Here is a 12,711-nt window from a genome sequence, read left to right as displayed (position 1 = left end):
CAAGACCTTTTGGACAAGTTTTATTGTATTCATTGGGTAGGTTTTCACTTACCGGTATTTAAAAGATAATGACTCAAATTTGACTTTAAAAGTTTTAAAGACATTTTTTATTGTAGACTATGCAGCAAAAATGTGCTTAATATATGGATTTTGGAAGGTTAATAATGGATTAAGGAGGCAGAGAATTATAATTTTGAATTACATATTTTCTCATGGAAATAGGAGACTAGTTTGGATTTTCTTATAAGGGCAATGGTGGGATTCAGCTGGTTCGCACAAGTCCGGTAGAACTGGTAGCTAATTTTTTGTTGACTTTGGCAAATTAGCTGATGCCCTAGCCTAGCCCTTTTTTTGCAAGGCCCAGAATGGACCACTGGTTCTACAAATTCAATTGCTGTTCAAAAGCACTTTAAAGGATGGACAGTCACTTCCAAAAGCATATTCGCAAAATCAAATATTCATTTCTAATTTGATATAATTAATCACACTGCTTTGATTAACTGCAGCCAAATGGGCTAAATTGGTCAGGGTATTTCAGTTCTTAAGTTTTATACTTTTGTCCACTTCCATTAAACTCTAATCTTAACACCTCATGCAGAAATGAAAGAAGCAGATAATACTTGAATATGACTTACAACTCTAGGAAAAAAGTTTCATATAAGACAATGGAGAAATAAGGATAAGCAAGATGTCAACGCTGCTAACACTGGATGGGAATGAGAACTGTGAGATTACCTATAGGACCCAAGCCCCCTCTTAACTCGACTGATGTTACCGAAGAGTTTAGCCCATCTAACAAGCTAGCGAAGATAGCTGCTCTGCTTCAACCTGGTGAGCCACTCATCCCCAGCAGGTACTGGGACCTAGTGGAGGTTTTTAGTGAGAAAGAATGTGACACCCTGCCTCTCCACTGGCCTAATGATTGCTCCATTGAACTGTTCCCGGGAGCTAAACTCCCACGACTGAGGATGTACCCCGCTTGAGATGGAGGAAATGCAGCAGAATGTGAACAAGAACCTAGCAAGAGGGATTTATTGAACGGGCCAAATCTCAGGTGGGAGCCCCGGTGTTATTTAAAGAAAAAAAACGGGGGTGCAGTTTACAGCCAAGTTTTGGAAGGGTTTTCTTCAGCTAAGTGGCTTGTCTCTCAAGGACTGTCATCGGCTTTTCACCTGTCTACCAATGGGGTGGCTGAATCCGCGAACTCAATGGTAGAGCAGTATGTCAGATGCTATGTGGATTATCAGCAGACAAACTGGACTGACCTCCTCCCTTTCGCAGAGGTGGCTTACAATAACTCTGTTCACAGCAGCACTGGTTTCACACCTTTTAAAGTGGCCACAGGAAAACAGTTCAGCCCAATACCTGCATATCCACAGGGACCCCTCACTTCCCAAACTCTTGATCAGTGGGTGAAGGGGTAGGAAGAAGTTTAGAGAACCATGAAAATTGCTTTGAAAAAGGCTTCTACGACATATAAAAAAGCAAGCAGATAAAAAGAGAACTCCTCAAAGGCCATTCCAAATTGAGGAAAAGATTTATTTGTCCACAAAATATTTATGGCTTAAGTTACCTAGTAAGAAGTTATGCCTGAAATACTTAGGACCCTTCCCATTGTAAGGATCATTAACCCGGTCACGATAGAATTAAAGCTTCCCAGACTCTTAGGGAAAGTCCACCCTGTGTTCCATTGTAGCCTGTTGAAACCTTTTCGGGATTCCACCTAACGACCTCCCCCCAAGAAGGCATCAGGACCTCTCATAGTAGCAAGACAGACTCACTATGAAGGGAGGCGTATTCTTGATTCTAGACTTTTTAAAGGGAAGCTACAGTACTTGGTGCAATGGAAAGGGTATCCGTTGTCTGAAGCCACCTGGGTAAAAGCTAGCAATGTAAAAGCTGACAGACTCATTGATAAATTCTATAAGAAACACCCTAACAAACCAAAAGACAACCCCTAACATACGATTTTGTCTGCATTACAGGATTTGTCCTTTTTGTAAAGGGGGGCGGATGTCAACGCTGCTAACATCGGATGTTCTTGTTCTGACAACAGATGAAAATGCAACTATTTTCTCTAGGCTTTTAGGATTAGTTGGTGCTGGGAGAGGGGGATTGCAGTGAGAGTTCAGTTAGTCATAATAATAATAACTCTGCCGTGGGAATCCAAGGACAAAATGGGTCCGGAGCTGATAATGTTTTGGCGGGCTGGAGAGCTGGGGAGAAAGCCCGCCCTTCAAGCTAATTGGGGAATGTGATTTATGACTGTTTATTAGGGGTGGGAATTTGTTACTTTGTATCCAAGGCAGGGGAATTTAGTTTTGGGGTTCAACTATGTAGTGCCGATACTGTGTTTCCTGAATAAAAGATTCTTTAAAGAAAATAATGCCTCAAAGTTCTTTTGAAGGGTTTCATCTGTTGGAACCATGACACAATATTTCAGACCGAACATTTTCTACAAGGATCATAAGCAATTCTTTGGTATGCTGCAACATAAGATATACCAGTAATAAGAGATATTATTATTATTCATATACTGTATGAATGCAGAGTTTAAATTTATTAGCATACAATTCTTCCTGATTAAAGAATTAAACATTACATCAACAGATAATCCCAATGGATTTTTCACATATGGGTTTTCAAATAACAAGACATAGAAAAACACTTTTTAAAACCAATATTTGCAGAAGTAGAATGTGGCCAAATGTCATGCTCTTCTAAGGCATAATCCGAGATCATTTTCAAAGCACAAGTCAGCTCTTCTCAGCTTAGCATTTCCTTGTTACTACAGGAGATATTTAAAGCTGCTTGTAATGTGTTCGTTGATCCAAGACAGCACTGCATATTGAAATTATAAATATACACTGCATTCTAAATGCAAACAGACTCTACAAACAATACTCAGTTTGCATCAAATGAATATGCCTGGAATCTCTCTATAGGTTTTCAATCATAAAAGGAAACGAAAATTTAATTCCACAGTGCTTTTGAAGTTGAATCAAGTAAGCCTTCCAATGCTCACTGGAACAGTGTAACAAAAGAGCATGTAATGCTACTGCACGTTATTCAGCAGAGACAGCCAATGAATAATTAAGCCAGGCAAAAAGCATGTCCTGAACTCTGAAAATTGCCGCTTTTCAAAATTACAAAACTCATGCAAGCAAAATAATAAACAGGGAGCAGCAAACACAGCAGCTGGCTTCACTAAATGTGTTCTTAGTACCAGCTGAATTGAAACAATAATAATCAGAGTTGTGATTTTCAACTAAAGTAATTATCAGGCATAGCGATATGAAAGAGGTGAACATCAGGAGATGTATGCTATTTGTACCAAGCACAAGCAAAAGGCCTAGAGTATCAATAGTAATGTCTGTAGCTTATTTTATTGTTAATACTTTTTATTTACTTGCTCTTTCTAAACTAATGATTCATAGTGTCATTAAGGCTGGGCTATACTGAGCGTAACACAGAAGTGCAGTCACTGAAATATAGGCACCCACCCACCATGTGTTCAACCAGCAGATAAAATAAACATTGTTTTGGTTGGTGTTTTTTTTTAAAGTCAGGAACAAAGCACCAGCCAGGAATGACAGACTTGATTATTTAAAGAATATTATTGTAAGGGAAAAGGCAAGTGTTTCTTGGTTTATGTTATGAAGCAATCAAAGGATCACAAACAGAAAAAGAAGCACACACGTATCATCTTTCCCTGTGAATCTGACGCACTGAAGAGAAGTCAGGCTCTATTCATGTTGCACTGCAAACAGATGCAGAGGAAATGATGTATCCCAGGAAAGTTAAAACCTTTTTTCAGTTCACATTCAAATTGAGACGAAACAGCATAATTCTGATGTAACAGAAGAAGTAACTTGGGTAGAAGCAACCAACAGCTAATCGTCGATATAATGGCTGATTGCTAACCCAATAAAGGATAAGCTATAATTATCATCATTTACGTGATAAACCCCTTGACAGCTAGAGTGAAAGGCTGAAAGGCAATAAATTTGCACTAGAAAACAATGCCGGTCCATTAATAAATGAAAGTAATATGTGTATCAGAATTAAAGAAATGTAAGTTATTGAGGTAAAAGTTTAACAGAATTGAGTCCCTCCTCCTTTCTCCAATATCTGCCCGTTTAGACCAGAATGGCTAGTCCCTTTCCCCACCACCACCAAATTTGGCCAATTACAGATTATTTATTAATCGTCATGCTTAGAAATAGAAAGAAGTCAGGTATGCTGAGGAAGAATTGGTTTGGGACAGAGGCCAGCGGTCCTTCATGAAAGGAAATTGCATGGATAATTATAAATCTGGAACTTGGGAGATAATGAAAGAGAACACTCAGAAAAGAATGGGATATAGAAAGGAGAATGTGACAAGGGAGGCGAAGAAAGAATAAAAAGAACAACAGAGAATATTAAAGGTAAGAAGGATAGCATGGTGGCATAAAGTGCAGTTGGGTAGACTGCAAGATCATCTGGGGCGACAGGTGAATGAAAACAGGTAAGTTGGTAGCAACAGCATTGCAATGCAAGCCTGTATCTTTTGGTTTTACACTTTGTTCCAATGAACTAGCTAGCCTGAGCCAGAACTGACTCCTTCAGGATGATTAATCAATTTAAGATGGTATGCTCCAGATACCACACAGATTTGCTCAACAAGCACCTGGAAGCAGGATGGGGTGCTCTTCCATGACTCTGGTTAGCTGCTAGGATATGGGATAAGACTTATGCTCGATCTCAGATCCCAAAGAACCCCTTGATTTACTAAGAAGCTCTAGCACAGGGGTCCCTAACCTGTGGTCTGCAGCCCAGTACCGGGCCATGCCCTGTTGACCACCGGGCCCCAGGAATACCTGGTGAGCTCTGCCCCACTCGCGGTTGCACTGCCGTGAGGGCACTACCTGCCCCATTTGCGCATGCGCAGACACTAGTACTGCCAACATCACACGGGCGCCAGCAGCCTGTTTGCACATGCGCACACAAGCATGCAGGCCATGGGTGCATGGAGCCCACTTGTGCATGTGCGTGCATGCTACTGCCGTTGTGCATGCACATTTCCCTGCTGCTCTCTTTCCTTCCAGGCTGCCAAGGCCGAAAGTTTGGGAAATTCTGCTCTAGGAGATGAAGGAGCAGAAAAGATGAAGTATATGCCTCAGAAACAGAATGCATAGAGTTGAGTATTGGTACACACTCAAGTAATTTACCAGAGCCACTTGCAACATTCTCTGCCAGTTTTCTGACTGACGTTGCTTGTGGGAAACTGGCAGGGAAGAACACAAACGGCAATAATGTCACCATGGGATGCTGCAAATGTTTTAAGTGCAAGCCCGTTGCCAAATCACAATTATATGAAAGGACTCTTTGTGTGTGTGTGTGTGTGTGTGTGTGTGTGTGTGAGAGAGAGAGAGAGAGAGAGAGAGAGAGAGAGAGAGAGAGAGAGAGAGAGAGAGAGAGAGAGAGAATACATGTGCTGTGACAAGAACCAGTTGTTAACTTTCCTTTTTCAGAGTTGTTGTAACTTCAAAGAGTCACTGAATGAATGGTCGGTAAGCAAGATCTACCCATATTTTATTTATGCTGCTTTGTTTCACTATTACCATGAAACTATATGCTAGTATGAGCAAAGTAGATGATATGAATTAAAAAAAAACTTATAAAAACTTTTTGGGAAAAAGCTGTAAACTATAAATAAAAGCAAGGAATTTAAAACATGGCAATTTGAAACAGGAAGTTGAGAACAGGCTGGACTAGAGGGAAATACTGATGTCATAGGATTTGCCCATTTTTATTAACAAAAGTACAAGTCATACAAAACAAAATTATTTTCATCCCTTTACCCCTTCTCTATGCCCTTGTCCAAGGTCAAAAGTATTTTTTTTAAAAAAAACAATGGCAACAGTGACAGTACAGCTCATAAAACAAATTTAGAACTCTCAAGATTGTTGTTACTCAAGCCAGGATCTCTCTTATTAAAAAAAAAGCACAACTACTCCTTTCAAGATAAACTATCAGCTATTATTAGTACAGAAGGAAAATTGCAAGAAGACACCTAACACCCTACTCCGACTAAAATAATGAAAAAGTTATTATTTTCCTTGTGAATTCATTTTTTTAGAGGAACCACCACAAACTTTTTACACTGTTAACCTTTCCGGCTGCAATATCCATGCAATTCATGCTATTAGGGAAAAAAAATAGTCTCCCTCCAGCTAATCTCATTTCCTCATGACTATATAAACATACACGTCCATATCGTTTGCTTCAATTTTCCAATTTTTCCCCCTACTTTCCAATGTAGTTTATAGCCCAGGCATTTCCTGGAAGTTTCTTTTTAAGATGTTAAGACAATTCATATTTTAAAGCACAATTGTACAAAATATTCAGATTTAATGCTTCTGAAACTAGTTAAGTCAAGTGATCTTAACTAAAACTATGAAAAGTTATTTTAGCCAAAAGGCCAAGACTTGTAACAGTAAGAGAATAAAAAAAAACCTGCAATGAATTTACAACACTATGTACTATTAATTATGAATAATGATATAATCTTAAAACATACAAATAAACCAATCTTACTTTTTCAATTCCTAAGTTTTTCAAAGTTTTTTCTGGTTCTTTGTCCCTTTTTTTCTCTTCTTTCTTCTTTTCTTTTTCCTTCTGTGGAAAGATGTTCCATTAAACATTATTATATTGTATATAATAAATCTTTAAAATGTCAGTTATATTAACTTCTAAAACTTAACTGAAATATCTATTTCAGAAAGACATGTATTTCTATCAGAACTGCAATCTTCATATATTATGTATATATGGGTCTATATAGGTGGCTATATAGACCCATATATACACACGGTGGCTCAGTGGGTTAGGACGCTGAGCTTGTCAATCAGAAGGTCGGCAGTTTGGCGGTTCGAATCCCGAGTGCCGTGTAGCAGAGTGAGCGCCTGTTACTCGTCCCAGCTTCTGCCAACCTAGCAGTTCGAAAGCACGTAAAAAATGCAAGTAGAAAAATAGGGACCACTACGGTGGGAAGGTAACAGCGTTCCGTGCGCCTTTGGCGTCTAGTCATGCCGGCCACATGACCACGGAGACGTCCTCGGACAAGCGCTGGCTCTTCGGCTTTGAAACGGAGATGAGCACCGGCCCCTAGAGTCGGAAACGACTAGCACACATGTGCGGGGGAACCTTTACCTTTATATATACTATATGATATCTTAAGAGTTATATTACAAGGCTCACCTGACCATATACTACATTTGCAATCACTTCAAATATCTAATATATTAAGCATACTCCCCTTAATATGCAGCAGAAAGACTAGAAAATTGAATATATCTCTTCTCTATTTTCCATTGGCTTTCTCCATAGTCTCATCATAGTAATCCTTTCCACTGCTATTGGTTTTGTGGGATTTTGAAACTTATAGATCATTTTATCCTGAGATGTTTGGCTAACAGGAATTGATAGCATGGTTTATTTAGCTAAAAACTGTCAGAGATGGTATGGGAATTACTGTTCAGTCCTGATGTCATTACACCACAAGATTTCTAAAAGGTTGTATATTGCATTCTTACATCTTCTATATAAGATATCATCAGAAAAACACTTGGAGCACTGAGATTAGGTTTCGTGATAATGCTGATAATACATAGTGCCTGTGATCTGATGATTGCGACACATGTCAGATAGATTATTATAACATGTTCTATACAGGATGTCACTTTTAAAGAGTTCAAAAACTTCACCCACATACTTACCTGATGTGTACCTTAGGATTCCCATATCACTGATTTTGAACCAATTGTCCTGGCTTTCAATTTGTTTCCAAAGCAATTGATAATGTTAATATTGATCAATAAAGGCTTCTCTATCAATGAACACATAATTCTGACTTTCTGCATTGCAAGGCTTCCTCTTTCTTTGGGAGTAAGCTTAGAATCTACATTTTCATCAGAGACTCAGGTATGTCTCATGATTTAAAAAGGACAGGTTGGATAGTATATAAAATATTTATTTATTTATTTATTTATTTATTTATTTATTTATTTATTTATTTATTTAATTTATATACCGCCCTTCTCCCAGGGGACTCAGGGCGGTGAACAGGGCAATACATAAAAACTAGATACAAAAATTAAAATTATTAAAACATGATTAAACAATGCCCATAAATTAATACAAATTTAAAATTAAAGTCATTTATAAAAATCCCACCCCGTCCCATCAGGCCAGGCCAGCTTGTTTAAAGAGATGGGTTTTAAGATCGCGCCGGAAGGAGCGGAGATCGGGCGCCATCCGGAGCTCAACCGGAAGATGGTTCCATAAATCCGGTGCACCCACAGAGAACGCTCTCCCCCTGGGGGCCACCAGTCGGCATTCTTTGACCGGTGGCACCCTGAGGAGGCCCTCTCTGTGGGAGCGTACTGGGCGGAGGGAAGTTGACGCCGGCTGCAGGTGCTCCCCAAGGTATTCTGGACCCATGCCATGAAGGGCTTTGTAGGTCATTACCAACATTAGAACCCTTTTTGTGGCACCTTGCCAATTCTAGCTATTTTAATAGTAACTATCCTGCTATAGAATGTTTTTATTTTTGCTTTATTTCACTATACTATTATTTTATTTGTTGCATTTTTTTAAAATTGCACATTGCGCTGAATGTCTTAAAAAGCATCAGCATGATTCAGAAAATGACTATATAACAATACATTTGAATGTGATTATGTGGTTCATCTGACAAGGGATTAGTCTTCAGTCATTTTGATTGTTTGTGTAGGTTCCCCCCCCCAGCCTTAAAGGAGTGAATGGCCTGCAAATACTCTAAACAAACAAACAAGCAAACAGATAACTAAAAGCCTACAATTCCAATTCAAGCTCTATATGCAAACCCCAGTGGACATAATTTAAACCAGGTTCAAGACTAACAAAACAATAAAGAGGTAGTCCAAGATACTGTGGCCGGCTCTCATTTTGGAAAGTATGTGGAATTGACATTTTCATTATGTGGATATTTATACAAAGACAGCCTAAAATCTCAAATCAAATCACTTGGAAATAAGTGTTATTGAAATGAAAGGATCTTATTTCAAAGAAAACATGCTCAGGATGGAGGATTACTGAATGAGTACACAGACGACTGAAAATGAGGAATGCTTTCTATTAATTAATAATTCATTTTCAAAATTATGCTAATAACTTGGCAATTCTGCTTGGAATCCATTATCTTCATAACAATAATTATTTTGAGGAAATCTATCTAAGAAACAATTTAAGTTGCAAATCTAAGCGTCAACACTGTAACATTGGATCTTCCCGCTCTGACAACTGATGGAAATTGCAGCCTTTTTTATTTTGCTTTTAACATGCTTTTTCCTCTGTTTAGAAATTAGGTGTTGAAGGGGGGATGGGGTGAATGCTTGAGCTCAGCTAGCCATAATAACAATGCATCTCCATGGGAACTCAAGGACACAAACAGATGTTTTGGCGGGCTGGGGAGAGAGCCCTTGCTCCTGGCTAATTGGAGAATGTGATTTAGGACTGCTTTGTGGGGGTGGGACTTGCAATTTGTTACTTTGTATCTGGGGGAAAGGAATCTAGTTTTGGGTTCAACTATGTAGTGCCAATCCTTTTGTTTCCTGAATAAAATGTTCTTTAAGGAGGAATTCTTGCCTTGAAGTTCTTTAATGGGTTTCATCTATCAGAACTATGACGCTAGGACAGACTTGTATGCTATTATGAAATGGTTCAAGCTGACCTGTTAAAAGTCCAAGGAGAAATTCTTTTTGGATGGATTTACAACATGCAATACAATAACATTTACGGTTTGACTTAAAATACTTTTAGTCCTACCTAAGACAAATTACAAATATATATCAGAATATAATTCCATTTTGGCTGAATTTGCATTATGCTAAAAGCCATGCATCATAGAAACCACAATGAACAACTACAGCTAAATTCACACACAGTAAGCCACAAACAAATGCATTAGCCTGTATATAGCCATTCAGAACAAAAGTAGAACACATCTGCACCAAACACAACATAAACACCAAGAAGAGGGAATACCTCCATTTTGCTTTGCTCAGAGGCAGGTTGCAGAGAAGGAGAAGATGTTTGAGGTTGAGCAGCATCAGAGGAAGACATCTATACAAAGCAGATGAAAGATGAAAAAAGACAATATGACAGGAAACAGTAAAGCCACCAGCATATTTTACTGCTTTCAATTTTTGAGAAGAGAAGAGAAGAGAAGAGAAGAGAAGAGAAGAGAAGAGAAGAGAAGAGAAGAGAAGAGAAGAGACTAAGTTCAGGCTAATTTTGCTACTGAAAATATTTTTAAAAATTCTGTTTCAAACAAGATAAATGTGTGTCAATGACTTCTTCAGTTCAACCTAGTATTTAACTGGAGGTACATAAATTAATTATTACATAGAATGCCACACAGATTCAACTGCCCTTTCAAAATTTACTAAAGACATTTTTAAAGGTTAAAATCCGATCAGGGTATAGTAAATGCTCAATTGGATGAATCTGCTAGAATATAAAGTAAGAACTGAAGTCTGATAAGATCACATCACTAACACAAGAAAAAATAATTAAGCCTCTCATCCCATTGTTCAGTTTTATCCAGCATGACTCATGAATTATTAATGTCCTGAACTAAAAAAAGGATACTATCCTACAGGAGTAGAGAAACAGGCACAGGAATCTTTGTTTTTGCTCATTCTAACGGATTTATTTAATGAAGGAAAAAATAATAATAATGCTAAACGAAATATATAACTACCTAACCCTAACCCTCTTTTGAAAGCAAGGAGAAAATATTGTTAATCAAAAAGAGCCTTTTAATCATAAACTAACAAGCATATTATAAGGAAGTTTGTAATTTTGTGAGCATTTCTACATAATCCACAATCTGTTGTATTATTTTCTGCTTTACCCACAGTATTGCTCAGTCAGTGTAGGAATGCAAGTGATCGTCATACATGAGACATCCACAAATGTTCATGTTACCATACACAAGCACAATCAAAAAGACTTGTCTTTTGTTAACTGTGGGTAGCAATAAACTTTTTTCCCCAAATTCGAATCTTAAAAACTTTTCAACATGGAACACAAATTACACAGGAAAGACAACTTTAAAATTACTTCTTCCTATATTCATATTTTAAGTATATTCCATTTGTAGTCTCCCTACTGCATTGCCTCCTATTCAGTCCAATTAGAATTGTAGCAAACCATGCAGGTAATGGGACATAGGAATCTTGTACCAGAAGAATTGTTACTTAGCCAAATACTGGATCTACTTTGACTGACAGTAGCTCCTTCAGATATGAGCAAAACTTTTTCTTAGGCTTGCGATCACCTTATTTATCAAATACAATGTTCTAAAGCAGGGGTCTCCAACCTATGGTCTGCAACCCACTACCAGGGTGAGGCCTGTTGGCCACTGGAATAGATGAGCACCCCTACTTGTGGTAGCGCCACCATGTGGGCATTAGTGGCCCTGTTTGCGCATGCGCGGGTGCGCTAGCACCATCACCGTCACGTGGGTGCTAGCAGCCCATCTGCACATCTGCAAGGGCACCAGCACACCGTGGGCATGCGTGGCCTGCTTGGGCATGCACGCTAGCATCAATGCTGTGTGTGCACCCATTTGCGTATACATGGGCTGCACGCGCGCATATTTCCCTGTTCCTCCCTTTCCTTCTGGGCCGCCAAGCTGGAAATTCCTGCTAGCTCAAGAATTCTGGGAGTTGAAGTCCACAAGTCATAAAGGGGCCATAGCTCCCCATTCCTATTCTAAAGGGTCCAACCTCAGTCAGGACAAGATGGTTGTAGAAATGTTTACGCCACAACTGCTGTACTATGACAATAGGAAACATTGTTTAAGATTTACTCTAAGCAGGCTTACTCAATATGAGTACTGATACTGTGAATATCAGCTCCCAGGATTATTCAGTCAACATAGCTATTGCTGAAGATGTTTAAAGTTGATATAGTCCAGGGGTGTCAAACTGCGTCATCCGGAAGCCACACCCACCCCATTGCCGGCAATGGCAACAGTCCCAATACGTCTCGCGACGTCATGTGACGCCCCGGGTTTGACATGTCTGATATAGTCGGTCCTCAACTTATGATCAATCACACATTCATTAAGTGAACTAGGTTTCCCCCATTGACCTTGCTTGTCAGAAGCTCCTTGGGAAGGTTGCAGTGGCAATCAGGTGACCGAGAGGACATTGTGACAGTCTTAATTAAGTGCAAGGACTAATCACAAGTCACTTTTTTCAGTGTTACTGTAACTTGCAAATGGTCCTTGAATAAATGGTCATAAGTCAAGGACTACCTGTCATTGAAATCCAGCTAGAGGAAGACTGCTTTAGGTGTGCCTCTCAATTTATTCTTCCCATATGGCTCACAGAAAGGCCAGACCTAACTTTTTTCCTCCCTTCTAGCATCACTGCATAGCCTATACAAGAGATAAACAATGCAACACCATGGACATCAGTATGCATGCACAGTTCTAATAATGCTGTCTCATAGGGACATCTGCCTCAATTTATCTTCTTAAAAGAGTCCATTTAATTAATAAACGCCAGATAAGTGTACAATAAAGCAAAGAGATCAGTATCACATTTATCTAGAATAATGCTTTTGGAGTTTGTGCTGAGCTCGGAGGAATTTTTTTTAAAAAATAAGCAAGTAAGT

At 38.9% G+C, this 12,711-nt stretch overlaps 1 protein-coding gene across 4 annotated transcripts in view; it reads right to left on the bottom strand.

Annotated features, from left to right (window-relative positions):
- The window catches only part of SMAP1 (small ArfGAP 1), a 66,957-nt gene that overhangs the window by 27,562 nt on the left and 26,684 nt on the right, over nt 1-12,711 (bottom strand). For 3 of the 4 annotated variants that reach the window (XM_083350622.1, XM_083350623.1, XM_083350625.1), the window contains exons 5-6: nt 10,069-10,146; nt 6,580-6,660 (exon numbers count right to left, since the gene is read on the bottom strand). In XM_083350622.1, coding sequence (XP_083206748.1) covers nt 6,580-6,660; nt 10,069-10,146 — 159 coding nt within the window. The remainder of the gene's footprint in view (nt 1-6,579; nt 6,661-10,068; nt 10,147-12,711) is intronic. The other variant, XM_083350624.1, reaches the window with a different exon arrangement.

Source organism: Vipera ursinii (assembly GCF_947247035.1).
Source record: "Vipera ursinii genome assembly, chromosome: 1".
In the NCBI taxonomy this organism is placed as follows: domain Eukaryota; kingdom Metazoa; phylum Chordata; class Lepidosauria; order Squamata; family Viperidae; genus Vipera; species Vipera ursinii.
The sequence above is the reverse complement of the archived record's forward strand: the minus strand, read 5'-3'. Positions and strand labels throughout refer to the sequence as shown.